This window comes from Chenopodium album, chromosome 23 (assembly GCF_948465745.1).
Source record: "Chenopodium album chromosome 23, dcCheAlbu1.1, whole genome shotgun sequence".
NCBI classification, from domain to species: Eukaryota; Viridiplantae; Streptophyta; class Magnoliopsida; order Caryophyllales; family Amaranthaceae; genus Chenopodium; species Chenopodium album.
The window spans coordinates 32,109,656-32,131,228 of NC_137856.1; the positions used below are offsets into that span (position 1 = coordinate 32,109,656).

At 35.2% G+C, this 21,573-nt stretch overlaps 2 protein-coding genes across 2 annotated transcripts; one reads left to right on the forward strand and one right to left on the reverse strand.

The window, feature by feature from the left end:
• Positions 1-403: 403 nt before the first annotated feature.
• On the reverse strand, positions 404-8,954 carry LOC145609468 (structural maintenance of chromosomes protein 6A-like). Its single transcript, XM_081664950.1, has 5 exons — positions 8,653-8,954; positions 8,430-8,535; positions 8,164-8,297; positions 7,538-7,593; positions 404-1,198 (listed from the first exon to the last, which is right to left on the reverse strand). The coding sequence occupies exons 1-5, from the start codon at positions 8,801-8,803 to the stop codon at positions 968-970; spliced, it is 678 nt and encodes a 225-aa protein (XP_081521076.1). The 5' UTR covers positions 8,804-8,954; the 3' UTR covers positions 404-967.
• Positions 8,955-14,963: 6,009 nt separating this feature from the next.
• LOC145607386 (receptor-like protein 7) lies at positions 14,964-18,898 on the forward strand. The gene is made up of 2 exons (XM_081663056.1): positions 14,964-18,277; positions 18,591-18,898. The coding sequence occupies exon 1, from the start codon at positions 14,964-14,966 to the stop codon at positions 18,237-18,239; it is 3,276 nt and encodes a 1,091-aa protein (XP_081519182.1). The 3' UTR covers positions 18,240-18,277; positions 18,591-18,898.
• The last annotated feature ends 2,675 nt before the right edge of the window (positions 18,899-21,573 follow it).

Below are 21,573 nucleotides of genomic sequence, written 5' to 3' on the forward strand. Positions count from 1 at the left end.
AAAGGTCTGAATATTGTCTCATCACTTTCTGAATATTGCTTCATCACTTTTTGAATATTGGTCTCCAACTTTCTGAATATTGTCCTTGACAACTATACTTTCCAAGTAAATGATTAATTAAAAACACAAGCAACCATTGGCCACAAAGAAGATAAAGCAGATATGAATGGCATATCATCATCCACAAACACCTTAGAAACATCAAAACTGAACCCCAACAATTAACTTCTCGATGTATGCTCTTACCTTGAACTTGTCTTTCGCACTTCCGGACTGTAAAAATTCCCTGCTTTTGTCTTGAGTCATAATTACACATGGATTCTCAACATCTATCTGTAAAAATTAAAACAAATTACAAATAATTTGCAGTTCATTATATACCAATATTATTTTTTTTTAACGCAAAAGTGGATCAATATATTACATCATAGTGGGAACATCCACATGACCAAAAGAGAGATAGTTAGGTGCATGAGTAGCAACCTTTAGTCTTACAAAAGTCTTAGGTGAAAGCAGTAGGAAACTAAATAAAACAGAAAGCAGAAAATAGTAAGATAAAGTAGTGCTGCAACTAGCAAAAGACCATCCAGATAGCTGAGTGAAGTGTAACATAGGTGACAGAGACTTGAAGGATTCCAAATCTAAACCAACCCCTGATCAGTTGGCTGATATTCGGGTATTTCAGCAGCATAGATATCAAATACTTCTGGTGGAGGAAAGAAGTAATTCTCCTTTTCTCCCTTTTTGACTCGAATCCTCCCCATGGTAGCAAGCTTGTCAGCAACATTATTACAAGCTCTTCTGGCATGAAAGATAGTAACAGTCCATTTTCTGCTTAGGAGAGAAGCGACATCCCGTACTATATTGCCAAGATCGTTGTCAAGGAAAGCTTCCGGGTTTTTTAACATTTTAGAGAGTGCATCCGCATCAATCTCTAACTCAAGGAGCTCTATTTTCCTCTTCCAGGCTAGGAGCAATCCTTCCCTAACAGCAAGGAGTCAGCAGCACTAACAGCGTTGAAGTTGATAGAAAAACCCTCCTGCCATAACCCTTGTTGACACCTGATAACACCTCCACCTCCTGCATTTTCAAGGTTCAACCAAGAGCCATCTGTATTAAGTTTGTAAAATCCTCGATGGGGAGGAGCCCAAATTCTGACAGCATTGGAGCTTGAAGGACCAGCAGAATCAGCATTTCCCTGTTGTAATTTCAAGCATCCAGCATAATCAACTTGGAACTTAGAAAAAGTAGATTGGATGAAAAGCATTTTTTGTTCAAAAATAGCCATGTTCCTAGTTTTCCACAAGTGCCAAATAGAAACCACAAAGATAGTTTTCCAAAAGCTATTACTCTTCAGATTAAAAGCTAACCAATCGACAAGATTAGTATTATAAAAAGAAAATAAATCAAAGGAAGAAGAGTAGTAATTTTGGAAAATAAGAGACCAAAAGGCTGTAGAATTTGGACAATCTCTAAAAATATGCAAGGAGTCTTCTATAGGAGCTTCACATCTAACACAAATAGGGTTAAAGTGCAAAATTTTCTTCTTTAGAGTGATACCAGAAGGTAATATGTCTCTAACCAAATTCCAAAGAAGCATTTTGTATTTATACGGCACTTTTAATTTCCATAAGTTTTTCCACGAAAGATTAGAGAGAAAAGAGGAATTGAGATTACAAGGAGGGAGAGTGGAATTATATGCTGATTTTATAGTGAACAGACCACTCTTATCAAGAGTCCACCTTAATCTATCATTAACATTAACAAGAGTAGGAAGGGGGTGAGCTAGAATAAGAGAATAAATATAGGCAGGAATGATATGTTTGATATTATCCAAATACCAGCTATTATTTCTAATAATATTAGAAACCCTCCAATGACCTCTAGAGTTTGGAATTTCAATGTTAGGAATAAGATACAAGGGGCAGTCACCAATCCAATGGTGGAATCATAGTGAAGTATCTTCTCCATTACCAATGTTTATAATAATTCCAGATTTCAGAATTTCCCTTCCAGCAAGAATGTCTTTCCAAATAATAGAATCCGTAGTCTTGGCATTGTAATCAAGGAAGTTGTTGTATTTTAAGTACTTTTTAGTTAGAATTTTAACCCATAACTTATCAGGTTGAGTTAGAATTTTCCAACCAAGTTTAGCCATAAAAGAAAGGTTCCATCTCTTTAAATCCCTTATACCAAGACCCCCTTTTAACATAGGATCACAAACTACTTTCCAATTAGTTCTAGGTATATACCTAGATCTATTAACCCTATTCCAAAGAAATTGTTTGCATTTTTTTTGAAGTTCAAGAATAACACTTGAAGGCAAGATGTTAGTTTGCATGGCATAGACTGGATAAGAGTTTAAAACAGATTTGATTAAAGTACATCTTCCGGCCATATTTAGAAGTTTAGCTTGCCACCCTTTAATTCTTGAACAAGTTTTGTCTAATAAAGGAAAATAGTCTTGATGGTTTAAACGTTTATGACTAATAATAACCCCAAGGTATTTACCAAAGTTAGAAGTGTTGGTGATGTTGCAAATATCACAAATAGAACGTCTAACATTATAGTCCATTTTCCTAGGGAAAATAGCCGAAGACTTTTGAATGTTAATAGAAAGGCCAAAGATTTGTCTAAAGTGATCTAGCACATCCATCATAACATGAATATTGGAGGAGGAAGCTTTGCCAAATAAAAATACATCATCGGCATAGAATAAATGAGAAATATCAATATCTTTTGCTATTTTCATTGGTTTCCACAAACCCTCATTAACTTTAGCTTGGATCATGCATGAAAGACGATCCAGGCATAGAACAAAAATATAAGGAGAAAGGGGATCACCTTGGCGAATGCCTCTTTGAGGAGAGAAAGAGTTAGTAATCTCACCATTCCACAAAAGAGAAATACTAGGAGTAGAAATACAACACATAATGAGGTTAATAATATTAGTAGGCAAATTAAAATGATGTAAAGTATCTTCGATAAAATCCCATTCAAGGCTGTCAAAAGCTTTCGATAAGTCGATTTTTAGGGCCATTAGATTAGCCGTTTTAGAAGCTTTATTAAAATGGTGTGCAACCTCTTTAATGATAATAATATTCTCATCAATAGATCAAGAGGGAATAAAGCTAGACTGGAAAGGGCTAATGAGGTCATTCATGAAGGGTTTCAACTTATTGGAAATACATTTAGTAATGATTTTATATATAGTATTGCATAAGCCAATAGGCCGGAAATCTTTCATTGAAATAGGACTATCACATTTAGGAATTAGGGAAATGTAAGAATCATTAATAATAGGAGGAATAGAACCATTAATGAAACACTCCCTAACAAATGAATGGAGAAAAACTTATCAAATTCCATTTTTTTTGGAAAAAAATAGGTTGAATACCATCTGGTCCTCGGGATTTTATAGGGTCCATTTGGAAGACAACCAATTTAATGTCATTAACTGAAGGAGGAGCAGCAAAGCTACTGTCCAAGGAAAAATCTACAGCCTTTTGGAAAGAATAAGTTTGTAAAAGAGAAGTGTTAACAGAGATACTTTTAAAAACATTCATAAAATAATCTCTAGCCAATTGTTTAATAGAAACCAAATCAGTAATCCAAACTCCATCATTATCTTGTAAAGTAAGCACTTTACTCCTAGTTTTCTTCACATTAGCCAAAAGATGAAAATATTTTGAATTACAATCAGCATGTTTTCTCCAATCCAAACCTGCCTTTTGAGCCCATATAATCCTTTCAATTTTATAAATTTGATTTAGCTCAAAAAGCAAGTCCTTTTCTAAAGCAAATAGAAAATTAGAATGATGTTTAGCAAGGGCAATCTGAATTCCATTAATTCTGGACACAATTCTTTTTTTCTGGTTATATATATTTCCAAAAATATCATGGTTCCAAGTGTTTATATTTTTCATAAATTCATGCCTTCCTTTAATAAAGTCTAGGTCATGCATGGTCCAATTAGAAATGAAAAAATCATTGAAATTAGGGTGCTCTAGCCAAGCCGCTTTACATCTAAAGGGGTAAGGGCCACCTTTCCTTTTTTCAAACAAAGAAATTAGAATTGGATTATGATCAAAATGAGTTCGAGCAAGATGCAATACCTTAGTATTTGGGTAGGTGTTCAGCCAACTAGGATTCCCAAGTGCTCTGTCAAGCCTTTCCTGAATCAATTGAAGCCTTTCCTGAATCAATTGAAGACCCTCCCTAGCGTTATGCCAAGTGAAAGGATTTCCTGAGAAACCTAAATCTACCAGACATGCAGCATCAGCAAGACAGTTAAGGTCAGCACATTGAGCTTGACGAAACCTCAGACCACCAGATTTTTCAGAGGGATTAGTTACTTCATTTAGATCACCAAGGAACAACCAAGGTGTATCATCTGGAGGAAGAGAAGCTTGGAGATCCTTCCAAAGCTTGTGTCTCTCCGAAGGGGAGGAGGGAGCATGCACAGCAGTTAGCAACACCTCTTTGCTATCAGGAGAAAATTTAAAGAGTGCATGGAAATAATTTCGAGTATGACCCTCAACATAATCAATTAACTCGATAGAATTCTTATACATTAGCCAAATACCACCACGCAAACCATTAGGCTTAACAAATTGAAAACCATCAAAACCAAGCATCTTAGAGACTTGTGAAGCACGGGTACCATCACTCTTAGTTTCAAGGATTATGAAAATATTAGGTTTATGAGAAGTAATAACTTCCCATGCATGTGGAACAAATTCATTTCTAGAAGCTCCCCTCACATTCCATAAAACTATTTTCATATCAAGATTGGGAAAGGGAGGAGGAGGATTACCGTTACAGAACAAAGGATCAAATTTGTCCCATTCCTGCCAAGACGAGGTCCGATCCATCATCACCACATCGTGCATCTTGAGTGGGACGACCATCGAATCGACTTCCCTGATTGTGTTCAAAGTCTCCCAAAAATTCACCTCGACTTGAAGACCCACCACTCCTTCTTTGATGCTGAATATTTTCATATGGTGACTTGGGTTTTCTAGATCGTGTTCGCTGTTTTCCGACGAGAGATTGATTATCGGAGGATCTTTTGGTGGAGGGACTAGGTTGTGAGGAGGGTAATTCGGCCAACTGACCTGCTGCTGGTACCACGGACGAAGAGGAATTGGTCGAATTGGGTTCGAAGTTGGAGTGGGTGTTTGAGTTGTTGTCGGAAATTGGGAAGTCATGAATTTGGTGATCTGAACAAGAGTGTTGTACATCATCGATATTTTCTCCGGTGTGGGTGGGGTTTCTATCGATGACCATAGAAGAGGTGTCATTGATGGTGGGGTGAAAGTCGGAAGTGGTGGTATTTCTGATCTGAGATGGGGTCATAGTCGGAGTTAGAGATGGGTTGTAAGGGAAGTGAGGCGGAACAGGAGGCGGGTCTGGGAACGGCGAGAACGGTTGTCTCATCGACAACGGTTGAGCTTGGGTGATCGGAGTACCCTGCTGAGGGCGGGAACTGGGCGGATTGTTGCTGGACGAGGGTCGCATCCATGGAGGAGTGCTCGACCTCGTGGATATCCGCGGCGACCGTCGGGGTGGACGACCAGGGGGGAATTTCGCTTTGTTTTTCTCCATGGTTAGGGTTTGTCAAGGTTTCTTTTTCTGTGGTAGAATTGAGCTGTGTGTTTGAATTCTGATCGTTGTGGTTTAATAGGGAAGCGGTGGTGGAATTCGTGGGGGTAATTGCCATTGTTGATGGCGTTTCCATGGGTGCCAGATGGCTGGAAATGTCTGAGTTGAAGCAAATAGAAGGAGAAGGGGAAGCGTGTGTAGATAGAGAAGAGTGATTTCTGGGATTTGATTTTGTATTTTCAATGGAAAGGTTATCATTGGGATTTAATATTTTAATATTTAAATCATTGGTAGTGGTTTCATTGGTTGTACTGAGAATAGAAAAAGAATTGGAAGAAGAAGGTTTAGAATGAATTTTACTAGAGTCATTAATTTTGGGGGTGTGAAGTGGGTTAGTTAGTTTGGGCTTTGACTGGTTTTTTGAACTTGGGCCTTGAGGTGTCTTTGAGGGAATGAGTTGAGGTGGTTTTCTAGTAGTCTTAGAATTGTTTTGTTTTTTCTTGTTGGATACCATGGTCCATGGTCCATAATCTGAATTTATATGGGGAGCCAAGACCCCCAAATTTAGGGTTGGAGGAGACAAAACCTCAATATTTTTATTCAACTCACCTTTTGAGGAAGTTGTATTAGGTAATGTTGAAGACTCAACAACTCTTTGAGGACACCTGTCTTTAGAGTGGCCTATTTTTCCACAGCTACAACATAAACATTGAATATTTTCGTACTCAATAATTTGCCAGCTATTTCCAACCCATACTTTAGTTATCAATGGGATCAAAAGATCAATGTCTAAACAGACCCTTGCATACCTTGCTCTTGTGAGATGATCAGTTGCATAATCAACTCTGATCGGATTTCCTGCCATTTTTGCAATGTCGAACAAAGCTTCTTTATCATAATATTCAACTGGCAATTCCGGAAATCTTATCCAAACCGTCATTCTATCAAAAGGATTCATGGATGGTCTAAAATTTGGTTTCCATTTAGTTATCATTAAATAATGATCTAAAACGAACCATGGCCCTCCTAGCAAAGCTCTTTCATAATCATCTGGAATTGAAAATCGAAATAGGTAAACATCTTTACCTAGATCAATAACTTCTAAAGACCCCTTAGGTCTCCACATAGCTCTAACTCTCTGAGTAATGAAGGAAGGTCTAACTGAGATGCCCAAACACTTACCTATCAAAGTTAGTTTCCAAGGTTGTCTTAACTTATGTAAGGTATCCTTAGGGAAGGAGACAGCTTTGGAAGGATCAGGTGGGCTTAGGATTTCATCCTCCCATTCAGTAGAGGTAACCACAATCTTCCTAGCCTCATCAAACCATTGAGAAGAAGATTGGACAGCTTCTCTAAAAGATGGCTTAGGTTGGTTTGAAGAAGCAACCAAAAGTTGTTTCTCAGGAGGAGAAAATACCTCAACACTATCTAACATAGCTGTATCCACAGCTGTGTTACTTTTCAAATTGGGACCTTGGATAACAACACTAGTATCCTGAATATCAAGAACAGAATCTTGAACTTGTTGAGCAACATTTTGAACATGAGAGGAGCTATTAATCAGATGCAGCGTCTATCATAGCCATGTTGTGATGATCAATCATGTTGATATCACCAACTGACATGGTAGATTGTAAGGACATAACGAAAAAACTTGTGAAGAGACAGAAGAAAGAAAGGAAACAAAACAGGACAGAACTTGAAGGAATCCACGAAGGCTGAAAACCTGTAAAAGAAAACAATTTGAGAAAGAAAGCTTACAAAATCCCTAACAAAAGCTCCCAAGGCCACTTTGCCTAAGCAAGATGGTTGATCCTTGATGACTCATGCAAGAGAGAGTGAAAGCTAGAGAGAGAAGTCATGAGAGAATCGAAAATTAAATACACATTTGCTATACCAATATTACAGGTGACATAAGAAAGAACAAACTCACGTTAAAATGCTCCACAAGTTCCCGAAGCTCTTCCTTCTTGTTAGAAACCCTTCTGCCTGTCCACGACAAAGAAATTGTAAGTATCAGCAAGTTTAATAGCAATAACAGTACAATAATAAAAGGATGTTAAAAAAAAAATAACTTATCTTGAATTAAAAAATATTATAAATTGTTCCCCAAGCAAAAACAAAAATTAAAGTTGTTTGTTCTTGTTGAGCATCATATACATATAACTCACTATAGATTTAAACTACAATTTAAAGAACTATTAGGAGTAAAAAGTATGGACACAGTCACAAACAGCGCAACATAAAGACTGATGATCTAGTAAAGCAAGAACCCCAGTAGCCCCTTTGGCTGTAAAGTGCTCCATAGTTTCTAACTTTCTATGTGAAACATAAGGCACACCAACTGACCAACCTAGTTCAACATATCATGGCGATTGGCATGCAAAATGCAATGTAATATATTGATGATGTAATATATAGATAAATACATGGTATAACTTGCTCCCATCCCCGCCCCACACTTCACTATTACTGATTTCGGATATATATGTGGTTCACTTATCAATATTACACATAAGATAATTCCTTTAGAAGACATAATGAAACTTAAGTACGAACCTTGGTGATCCTTTAGCACAAGTGTACTAGATGATTCAGTGATCCTGCGCTCAATAATTATGCATTCACGATAAGATTCTACTTTAAAAGCATCCATTCCTTCATTCTTTAGTACCACCTGCACCAAAGCATAGCTGCCCGAAAGACAATAATCACGCTTAAGGTTACCGTAAACTTGATCACATATACATTCAATATCTTAACTTAACACATTGTAGCATGAAAAAATTACACATAAAGAGATGAAAAGTAGAAAGAAAGTAAACCTGCAACCAGTCTTAATAAAATCTTTCAAAGTTGAAGCTCGATTAGTGGCCTTAGCTCGAGACCCAAAAGCAACACATAATGCAGTTAGAATCGCACTTTTTCCACCTAAATCATACAAAAATTTCATTTTGCACCAAAAAAATCACAGAATCAAAATTCTCCTCAAATTAGGGCAAAAAATAACGAACTGAAATTGAAAATTGAGGTGAAAGAGAGACTTACTGCCATTTTGTCCGGTGATAAAATTGACAAAATCGCCGAATTCGATCTCCAAATTGCTGTGACACATGAAATTCTCCAGTTTAATTCGGCGAATTGTGCCGGCTGTGATTGAACGGTGAGGTTGAGTGCTTAAATTATCAGAATCTTCCATGTCTTCAGTGGTGGAATTGAACTCCAATTCCGCGATTACGAACCCTAGGAATTGGGGATTTCAAGGGTTTTGAAAACAAAATGAAATTTTGAGAGGAAAAAAAAGGGTTTTTAGGTATTTTGGCCCTTTTGGCGGGAAAATACACTCGGCTTGTAAAGCTTGTTATGGAATTCTTGTATGCGGTTAGCCCTTAGTTTTACCGCCGTTATAGATTAGTGTGGTCCGTATGAGTGACGGTTGTTGACCAATTGACTAGTACATACTCCGCATATGTACTCCGTGTTTTTTTTTATTTAAAGTGTTAAAGATTCAGTCATTACTCTGAGAGAAGTCTTAGCAGGCCTCCAGATTTATACCAAGTACACAGGTATATGGTTGGTTGAGCTTAGTTTTATACAGACTACAAGAATGTTACTTAGCTAAGGACAATGACTTCAATGCTAAAATTAACGACATTTTGTTCTTCATCACATAACTATAGCTTGAAAATAAAGAACACATACGACTATATGAGACTTGACTGCTAGCTAACAAAGATTAGTTACGACAATTTTCTTCGTCACTTAACCATAGCTTGAAAATAAAGGACAAATACGATTTTATGAGACTATGAGGACTAGTGTTTGCCAGTTACATATGCCCTTATACGAGATATTGAGGAAATAATGTCACGCCATACCAAGCCTTGTTAAGATTAAAAATTTGTCATTATCAAAGGAATTCAGTTTAATCCTTGTAATACTACTTCACTGATTGAATTGGCACATACACTTCAAAGTCTTCAACAAAAATAAAATCTCTATTGTGTGGATTTTAGTAAGTATCGTTTCAAAATGATGTACACCCAAATTTCCATGCCAAAAATTTCAATGAAACATCCTAATAAAGTGACTTCCAAGTCAAAAAGCCAGTGAATTTTCCACACATAATGTCCCATTCTATACTGTAAACTTAATTATAAAGGCCTTATCTTAGAATAAAGTCAGGACAGAAATTACTGTTAACGAAATAAAGTATAACCTTTCTTTTTCCACTCATAACATAAAACCAATTAAACTAAGAACTTAGAAGTATAGATGTGTAAAGTTTCGAGGCATTGACATTATGATGAACATCAAATTAAATGAACACTACTGTAATGCGCTACTCGTAAGATAAGCTCGAGTTAATTAGTATAATTAATCCGGCCCTTTTAAGTTTCAATACATAGTCCATGCCAATGCTTAATTAAGCACATTTTGAACAAGTCTCAATATTCAGAGATGTACTGCATAACATCATGCCAGAAATTTCATCCATTGTGAATAATGACAGACAGTACAGTTGAAAAGTCCTCAAATTAAAGAAAGTATTATTGGTACTTCCTACAGGCTATATGCAGAAGATGAGAAGATTGAAGACTTGGTGCGAGTAGTGGCTTGCAGGTCAACCGGGGTCTGGGCTTTTCATGGCGTAGTACATGAACGTGTGGTCGTAAATGATTTACTAGCTAACAAAAACTACCAGAAATTTCTTTGTAACATCCTGAAAATATAGGTGCTTCTACAAGACTACAACTAATGATTTCCAAGTCAAAAGGCCAGTCAATTTTCAAATACATGTCCCAATCTATAATGGCCTTATCTTAGAATGTTAGGAAATTAATATAAGAAAAAACTGTAGTTAATGAAATTAAGCAAAACCTTTTTCTTCCACTCATAACATGAAACCAAAGTAACAAACACTTAGAAGTAGGTGTCAAAGGTGTGTATGTAAAGTTTCGAGACATCGTGATGAACATCAAATTAGAAGAATACTATTACGTACAGTACAGTAGTTCGTATTAACAAACTGTGAAATTGAAGTTCATTAGTATAAATAATTGATCCTTTCAATACGTAATCCAATTCTTTCTTAAGCACATTTTGAATAGACTTAACATTTAGTCAATAAAAGAGTTGTACTGCATACCATAATGCCAGAACCTTCATCATTCTGAGTGACAGACAGTATCATAGTACAGTTACAAAGTCCACAAATTAGACAGTATTATTATTGGTACATCCTAGCTAGAAGCTACATTAAGAAGAAGAATTGGTGCGAGTAGTGTCTTGCAGGTCAATCGGGGTCTGGGAATTCCAATTTCCATGGCGTAGTACACGAATGTGTGGTTGTAATACTCGTAAATAAGTTACTAGCTAGCAGAAACTACCGGCCATGTGCATAACTCTAGGCAGTCAATTTCAATCGTTTTGGTTACGTTGCATTATTTATCGATAGGCATAGAAGTAAAAGTGTTTGAAAAGTTTGGAGATATCGACATCGTGATGAGCAAGAATACTGTTAGCTATAGTCATGTGGGATCTTGTTAGATTCGTCTCGATTTGTATAATTTTAATAATCTAAATTTATAATTTTTACATATTGGTGATGAAAGATATCAACGATTCAAAACATGCATCGGCAAGCATGAAAAAAAAAATGTTGCAACTATAAAAAAATAGAGGAAGTATGTAACTAGCTCAAGTTTATCCGTGTAATAAATCCAACCCTTTTAATACATAATCCAATGCTTGAGCACACATTGAACAAGTCTCAATATTCAGTCATTTTCTATAATGAGTGACAGACCTTATAATTTACAACTTAATTACAAGTCCTTAAATAAAGACATACACCCTCTCTTCAAAAAAAAAAATTTAAAAAAATAAAGACCTATACCCTACAGGAAGACTTGGTGCGCGTAGTGGCTTGCAGGTCAACCGGGGTCTTGGCTTTAGTAGGTCACCCCTCCATGAGAAACCTCCAAGTCAATGAATCAGTCAATGCTAAGCTTGATTGCTAAACTAACAAAAGATTAGTTACGACATACAAGTATTATATTTTTCTTTATTTGTCACATAACAATAGATTAAAATAAAGAATATATATAGGGGAGGGATCCGGTGAGAATAGCTTCATATGTGAGAATTCATACTTATATGAGAACTGATTTAAAATTTAGAACATGTGAGTAAAAATTTAGAACATGTGAATAAAAATTTAGAACATGCGAGTTAAAATTTAGAACATGTGACTCAAATTAAAATCATATGAGTAATAATTTAGAACATTTGTGTGACTAATAAGTTTAGAACATCTGATTTAAGAATTAGAACAAGTGATTAAAAATTTATAAAATTTGCTTTATGAAATTTTAAACATACTAGTAAAATTTAGAACATTTGATTTAAGATTTTGAACATGTGAATAAAAATTTAGAACATCTGATTTAAGATTATAAACATGTGAATAAAAATTTAGAACAAACTAATATAGAATATAGAAAGTGTGAGTAAAGTATTTAGAACATACGAGTAAAAAAATAGAACATATGTTTTGAAATCTGGAACATATTATTAAAATTCTTAGAACACACGTTTTAAAATTTAGAACATATAAGTTAAAATTTAGGAACAAGTTATTTAAAATTTATGATATCAAACTTAACTAATTTATGGTTTAGAACTTGTGAGTACTAAATTAGAAATTTTGATTTAATTTAGAACACCTAAGAAAAAGTTTAGAACATCAGATTTAAAATTTAGAATATATGAGTAAAAATTTAGAACATAAAGAGTGTTCTCACATATGAAAAATTTTCACATAAGAAAAATTCTCACGAGAACCTTCTCCTATATATATATATATATATATATATATATATATATATATATATATATATATATATATATATATATATATATAGGGGGAGGCTCTCGTGAGAATTTTTCTTATGTGAGAACACTCTTTATGTTCTAGATTTTAACTCTTATGTTCTAAATTTTAAATCTAATGTTCTAAACATTTCCTTAGGTGTTCTAAATTAAATCAAATGTTCTAATTTAGTACTCACATGTTCTAAACCATAAATTAGTTAAGTTTGATATTATAAATTTTAAAAAACTTGTTCCAGAATTTTATCTTGTATGTTCTAAATTTTAAAACGTGTGTTCTAAGATTTTTTAATTATATGTTCTAGATTTTAAAGCGTATGTTCTATTTTTTACTCGTATATTCTAAATTTTTTACTCACATGTTCTATATTCTATATCAATTTATTCTAAATTTTTATTCACATGTTCATAATCTTAAATCAGATGATCTAAATTTTACTCATGTTTAAAATTTCATAAAGCAAATTTACTAAATATTTATTCACTTGTTCTAATTCTTAAATAAGATATTCTAAAAATATTACTCACCCTGATGTTCTAAATTATTACTCATATGTTCTAAATTTTAATTTGAGTTACATGTTCTAAATTTTTACTCTTATGTTCTAAATTTGTACTCATATGTTCTAAATTTAAAATCAGTTCTCATATAAATACAAATTCTCACATATGGGCCTATTCTCACCGGATCCCTCCCCTATATATATATATATATATATATATATATATATATATATATATATATATATATATATATATAACTATATAACTCAAATAATATCACATCATATTGTAATATTGTACTCTGTATTAAGCATAAAACTTTGTCTTTGTTATAGAGGTTCAGTTTGATTTAAATCTTCCTAATGCTCGACGTTAACTAATTGGCACATAAACACTTTAATAATTAATACTATTCAAAACATATCCCTATTCATAAGGATTAACAAGTGTGTCATTTTGCAATGTGCTGCAAATATTCCATGGCAGAAATTTCGATTCATCAATGACTTCCAAGTCAATAAAGCAGTCAATTTTGAGAAAATGACCAAATTTTATAATGGCTTTATATTATATATCTTAGAATTATTGGACATTATTAACAACAACTACTCTTAATTGTATCCGACCCTTTCTATACGTAATCCACAAATGGTTAAGCAAATTTTGTATTAGTCTGAATATTCTGTCGTTAAAAGAGTTGTAGTACCATATATAATGCCAGAAATTTCATCTGTATTGTGAATGACAAACAATATTGGTGCGCCCACAGGAAGACTTGGTTTGCAGTTCATGTCACCTTGTAGACCTTTCATAGTTTCATGGCGTAATACATGAATAAGTGGTCTTAAATCAATCACTAGCTAGCTAAACAACCGTGCAGTGTACGTAACTTAGAGAGACCAAATTCCAAAAATTAAATAAGGAGGAAAACCATACAATTATCTATTAACTAATTAGATAAATTATAATTATTGGTTAAATTTAATCATCTTATTGTTTGAAAAGATATAACTTCTCCTTTATAATTGAACTGATGTAACGTGTACTAATTGTTCGAAAAGCATGGCCATAGAATCATACAAGCGGCTTAGAATGCCGAATACCAATTATATATCAGAAAAATTTCAAAGAGAAAAGTTCATTTATGTCATGCTTAGCACATACTGTCAGAATACAAAATCATTTGCATCTTCACATTGCTACAATCATACGAAGTAATAAACTAATCAAAAGCTTTCACTTGGAATATGTTTTATACTCTATCATTTGCAATGAACCTCAAAATCATTACCGGACAACATAAGTAATGATTCTAGTCATACAATCAGGCCTTCAGGGGTTAGTCCATGACTCCATGTAGGCATGTATAACACATTGCTCATTCCATCTTACGTACTGAAGTTATAACAGCAAGACCCAACACCTAGAGTTCTCGTATTTGCACCAAGAAGAATCATAATTTATTATCAATGAGGAAATTAAACATGCTTACTCTGCATTTCCGTATATATGTTTAAAGGGCACTGATTACTTTCATAACTCAGAAATAAAAGCTATTGCAATGGTAACACTCATATGAGCAATTGAGCACAATCAGTACATAAAGCTCAGGCTGTAAATTTTGAATCCTTCTAATACTCCACTGATTGGCACGTAAACACTTTGCTAAATCGCAACTTCGCAACCATTATTGCCAATTTTCCATGCTAGAAATTTCAATGTAACATCGTAACATGAAAAGGATGATGGATGTTATAAGTATTAAAAAAAGGACTTTCAAGTCAAAAAATCAGTCTACGGTCAAAAATTGTCCGCCAATATATTTCAATTTAAATTATGATGGCGGACAACATGAAATTTATAAACCTCAAAATGATATTGAAAAATCTCTATAAGTATGGTTCCATTTCATCACCAAGCAACTAACCCACTGCCCACTCTACCTCTGTTATTATACGAAAATGCCGCCTTTCATTTCTTCATCATGGCTTTCTTTCATGATTTGTTTATGGATATACAGCTGCCTGTATATGCACTCTGTCTCCTGTCAATATCTCGACGATCAAAAGTCTTTACTCCTTGAGTTAAAAAACAATCTTAAGTTCAACTCCGAAGCTTTAGACAAGCTTGAGGGGTGGAATCACAGCACAAACTATTGCCAATGGAGCGGAGTTGAGTGTGACAACTCCAACAATGGTCGAGTCATTGGCTTAGATTTGAGCAACAAAAACATCATTGGTGGCATCGACAATACAAGCAGTTTGTTTCGTCTGCAGTTCCTCCAGAGCTTGAATTTGGGGGGTGAAAATGAGATCCAGGGTGAGATACCATCAGCAATAGGCAAATTGTCTAGCCTAACTTACCTAAATTATAGCCAAAATTACATTGGTCAGGTACCTATTGAAATCTCAAACCTTGTCAAATTAGTTGTTCTTGATATTTCTACTAGTTTCGGAACATACATGAATAGGCCAAATTTGGCTGATATAATTAGAAACTTGACGAATATTAGAGAACTCTATCTTGATCAAGTCAACAATTCAGCCATAGGGAACCAATGGTGCCAGACGTTAGCATCATCGCTCCCTCACTTGCAAGTCTTGAGCATGTCATACTGTCACCTTGAAGGTGAAATTCACAACTCGCTTTCAAGGCTTCACCGTCTTTCTGTCATCCATTTGGATTCCAACTCTTTAGTTGGTCCAGTACCACAGTTTTTAACCAGGCTCACAAACTTGACAAAGCTGTCGCTATCCTATAATGACTTAACCGGGATAGTACCTCATAAAATTTTCCAAGTACCCACCCTTAGAACCCTTGACTTGTCCTATAATCTCAACTTAGAAGGGACTTTACCAGTCTTTTACACCAATGGGTCTCTTGAGGAGCTATGCCTTGGTGATACAAAATTTTCCGGGGTCTTGCCAAGTTCCATTAGCAATCTCAAGAGTCTTCGTACAATAAATTTAAGATACTGCCAATTCAATGGAAGCCTTCCATCATCAATTGGAAATCTAAACCTCCTTCAGAGTTTAGTTTTAACTAGCAACCAGTTTTCTGGTTCCATTCCATCATCAATTGGAAGTCTTAACATACTCGAGGATCTAGAACTAAATGATAACCAATTTTCTGGTCACATTCCATCGATTTCGTCATTGAAGAAACTGAAAACCTTATTTCTCCGCAACAACAGTTTAGTTGGTTCTATCACTGGCGAAAATTGGGAGAAACTACTCAATCTAGAGTTACTTTCCTTGTCATCCAATTCACTAGATGGAAATATTCCTATGTCATTGTTTTCGTTGCCATCACTCGAGGTCTTAGATTTGGAAAATAACAAATTCAGTGGGCAACTGAATGAGTCTGCAAACCCGGCTTTTTCCAAGTTAACAGAAGTATACTTAAACAACAATAACTTTGAAGGGCCAATCCCAAAGTCAATTTTCCATCTAAGACAACTTGTGTGGCTAGATCTATCCTCAAACAGTTTTAATGGCACATTAAAGCTCGCTGAAATTCTACTGAGTCTCAAGAACCTCACATCCCTTAATCTTTCATTCAATCGCTTGTCAGTTGTAATTGATGTAGATGTGAACTCCTCTTTTCCCCTGCTACAAGAACTGCATTTGGGCTCTTGCAACTTGCACAACATCCCTGATTTTCTGAAAAATCAAGTTTCAATAACAACTCTTGACTTGTCAAAGAATCACATTGCAGGCTTGGTGCCCAGGTGGGTGTGGGGAATTAACTATCTTCTGAACCTTTCTTCCAACCACTTGGTAGAGCTAGAACCACCTCTGGCGACGACACTCTCAAATGCTTCAATCTCTACCCGCCTAGACCTCGACCTCCATTCAAACAAACTTCAAGGAACATTTTCTATTGCCTTACCTAATCTAGAATATCTAGATTGTTCCAACAATAATTTCACTTCCATCGACCCTCATAGCATCAACTATCTCTCTAAGATTAACTTCTTGTCCTTCTCAAGAAATAACTTATATGGAACCATCCCTAAAACGCTATGCAATGCCACAAACCTACATTTTCTGAACCTAGAGTACAATCACTTGAGTGGGACAATTCCCGATTGCCTCTTTGCCAAGACTACACTCAGCGTACTCAATTTGAGAGGAAACAATTTAGGAGGTTCTGTCCCAGCTGAATTTGGAAAAAACTGCACCTTACAAACTCTTAACTTGAATGAGAATCATCTACAAGGACAGATTCCACGATCACTTGGCTACTGCAAAGCATTAAAGGTATTAGATCTTGGAAATAATCAATTGAACGACACTTTTCCTTGTCACTTGATAAGCTTGTCCAGCTTGCAAGTTCTTGTCCTTCGATCCAACAAGCTTCATGGAGCCATTGTTTGTCCTGAGAGTCGCTCGATCTGGCCATTACTTCAAATTATGGATGTAGCTTCCAATCACTTTATTGGTGATCTGAACTCCCAAATTCTTTTCAAGTGGACATTGATGATGATCGGAACAAATAAAGAGCAATCAAAAACCAGCTTTTTGCAGAGCTCTATTAGTCCAAATGGTGGCTACTATCAAAACTCAGTGTCGGTCACCTTGAAAGGCAATACCTATGAGTTGCAATACATCTTATCAATCTTCACTAGCATTGATATCTCTAACAATGCCTTTCATGGGGAGCTACCAAAAGAGTTGGGAAATCTGAATGGTCTTGTAGTTCTCAACCTCTCTCACAATTCCTTCTTGGGTCATATCCCATCATCATTCGGGAATTTAAGCCAGATTGAATCGTTGGATCTCTCTTCAAATGCCTTAACTGGGAGGATACCTACAGAGTTTGTAAACTTGAATTTCCTCAGCTACTTGAACCTTTCCTTCAACAAGTTGTCAGGAAAGATCCCAACAGGCACTCAGCTACAATCCTTCAATGCATCTTCGTACGAAGGCAACCAAGGACTGTTTGGTTCACCATTGACAACACATGATCCAATAACAGTGACTCCACCTACTTCTTCAGAGGGATCAAATTGGAGTTCAAAGAGCGAACGCGAGTGGATGTTAAGGGGTGCTGAAGTTGGGTTTCCGGTTGGGATCACCATCTTTGTCGGGCCTATCCTTTACATCAAAAGGTACAGGGAATGGTATTGCAAACATCTTCACATAGTGATCATGAAAATACTACGAAAGGAAGATAATATTACAAGGGCAAGGAGGAGGAGGAGAAGGAGGAACCAACAAAGGCAGAGACGCTAGACCCATATAAAGGGTGAAAAAGAAGAAGCCAATGAAGAGTAAGTATGAATTTAATTATCACTTTTACATATTTGAGTTCGTAAGTCTTTCTATATTTATTATTCTTGTTTTCTCTCCTCTGCTTTGCCTCACTTAAAAGTACCATTTTTAATTGCCACTACATCGCCTTGTAAATTTCTAAGACTATTTGTTTCATATTTTAATGTTCTAGTCTTTAAAACATCTTCCATTAATCAAAGAACGTAAGATTTTATCTCAAAAGCTACCTTATAATAATTTTTTAATAATTATTTCAATATTTCATAATTTGTTATCGAATTTCTTATTCATGAGGTTTCATCTTTCATATAGGTGTTGATGTGTCTGATCCTGCTGTGGATGACGGATATGTAATGTGCTGACCTAAAGATTTTACGCATGTATGGTGAAATAATTGTAGTAATTAGTATAGTTTGTAAGACTTTAAGAATTGTATAAGTATCAAGGTATGCCACTTTTTATAATCAGTTGTTGCGGCTTTTAAATTGTGTTCCTACATACTGCTTTATAATTGAACTAATGTAATGTATGAAAAGCATGTCCAAGTTGCGTTCTTAATTAGATCCAACAAATCCCATGGAACAAATGCTTCAAATTATATTACGGTGAAATTATATTACGATGAAACAAATGTATGGTGAAATTATGATTGTTAAAATAGATTTTACTCAATTGAGCTAGCTTGGATCACTGCGAATTTTCTCCCCTGCTTGTACTTACGATCAAAAAGCAAGGGAGTTTTGAGATCAAAATTTCGTCGTCCCCTTAGTGAATATTACGTATGTAATCCTCTTACAAGCTAAGGCAATGGTGTAATATTCCTTCATCGGCTTATCGTATGAGTTTTAAAGTTGGCTATGTCGGGTTCATGTCTGGAATGTGGGTGATGGGAAAAGCATAAATGTGTGGCAGGATAGGTGGTTAATCAATAAACCACTTAGAGATTTCTTACATGGCCCAATCCCCTTTGATAAACTGAGTTTAACTGTCTATCAATGTTTCTCTCACATGCAATCAAAACATCTTCTAGAGGATTTTCTCTCTTTCTTTCACCTTCTCCTCTCTATATCTCTGACTAATGTTAGGGATTCTGCTTATTCTTCTTGGACTTACAAAAGTAAGTTTGACTCAGCCCAAGCTAGATTAGCTCTTCTAGAACCTGATAAAAGTGAGGCAACAGGTTTCCTTATAACCATGTTCCTTGGAGTACCTTGTTCTCATTCATTCTGTGGAATATCTGGCTAAGAAGAAACTATTGGGTATTCTCTAAAAAGAACTCTCCTATCCAAAAATCAATCCACCAGTGCATATGGGCTGCTTCTGAGTGTTTCTTTTCAAGAGACATATCAGAAAGTCTAAAGCCCTGTCCTAGTGCCTGGTCTCCTCCCCCCTTTCCTTCTTTCAAAATAAACTGTGATGCCTCTTTTTGTCATGCATCTAAAAAGATAGGTGTGGGTGCTGTTTGTACAGATCATAGAGGTAATTGGATTGAGGGATTCAAATGGAAGGGTTATTCACCTTCCATCCTTCATGCTGAATTGAAAGCAATTGAATTGAGTCTAAGCTGGATAAAAGAAAAAAATTGGCAGCAGTCTATCCTCTGCTCAGATTCAAAGAGAGCAGTGGAGGAGATAAAGACAGAGTCCTTATGGAAAACATCCCTAATTTAATTGTCATATGCAGGGACCTGCTAAGGGAGCTGCCCCATCTGGAATTGCTCTTTGAAGATCGTACAAGGAATGTTGTAGCTGACTGTATAGCGAAGGATGCTAGATGTAATATGGAGATTATGCAACAAAGTAGTATTTTGTATCTTCCTCCTCCATGTTGTAACTCTGCTTTTGAGAGTGAGCGTTGCTCAAACTCTGTAAACTCTAACTTAAATTCTGCTGGTGATGTCCCAGCTTCTACTCTTGGGCCTGTAACAAACAATGTTATTTTGAACTAATCTATGCAGGAAAAATACCAGTTAATCTTCATGATTGCTGAATTTTGTTAATCTAGAGGCATTTATGGTATTTCAACCTATTACTATGAGGATGCAATGGTAACTTCCGTGTGTTGACTTGGCCAACTATAATGACTAAGCATCCACGTAATAATACTGATTGCTGTTTGGGGTTAACGCCATATGACAGCCGTTTGTTAACGTCAAGTCTTCACTGTCAAACACTTAACTCTCTCTTTCCTTTTTATTTTCTCTCTCCTTTGAATTTGGTCAATCATGTGTTTGTTATCACAGGAAACTAGTGAAACTGACCTCCAACTCCAAATCAAGAAATGTTAGAGCACCGAGTACCGACTATGTTTTAACAATGGGACTATACCAATTGGTTAACTGGAGGTGTATGATTATTGAAGACAACGAACGGGAAATCAATGTGGATTAAGTCATAGTAAGTTGCAAAAGTTATATCCTCAGTTTTAACAATGAATATGGAATAATGCAGTTTCATCTCTGATTTGAACTGTATGTAAATTTTGAAATTGTTGAAAGTTTTTTAAATTTTTTTTTTTTTTTGGATTTGCATGCGGCTTCATTGGGTATTTTGTAAGGAGCTCTTAAATTTATTTGACCACTATAATATACAATAAGATAATCACCCGGTTCAGCATATCGAACTGGCTTGATTGATTTTTTGTAAGGAGCTTCTTTTTTTTTTTTTATTTTTTTTTATGGGTTGCTCTAAGAATGGTGGATTAGTTTTTATGGGGTGGATCCGTGGATGATTGATTATTTTGGGATTTTGTTACTGGTTAAATAGGTGTGGTAAAATTAATTTTGTTTTAAGTTATAGTCTTATATAGTACTCCGTTGTCTCCGTACTATTAATGTAATTTGTTTGTATATTGCTGTGTTCAAGCGAAAAATAACGAGGTTGGTTTTTCTCTTAAATTCGCCTAATTTTCTTCGCTTAATCTATCCGATGCATTTCCTTTTTTTAATAACTTGCTTTTTTATTAATTTGTTTTTAATTATGTATACTTAAATTTCAAATTTTTTACAGTGTGTAGTTTTAATGATTAATTCTTTGATTTTTATAATACCAGATCTGATGATTCTGATCCAAGGACATCTCAAATGAAGAGACCAAATTTGGAGCACTGAAGTCATACTGATTGTAATTATAATTGTAAATATGCAATAAGGGTCTGTTCTCATTGACCGAACTCACTTAAACTGAACTTATTAGAGTTGAAGTGAACCGAAATAATATTTTATAAGAGAAAGAAATTAGGAGCTGAACTGAACTGAACTGAAAATAAACGTATGAGAACAGGCCCTAAGTGTATA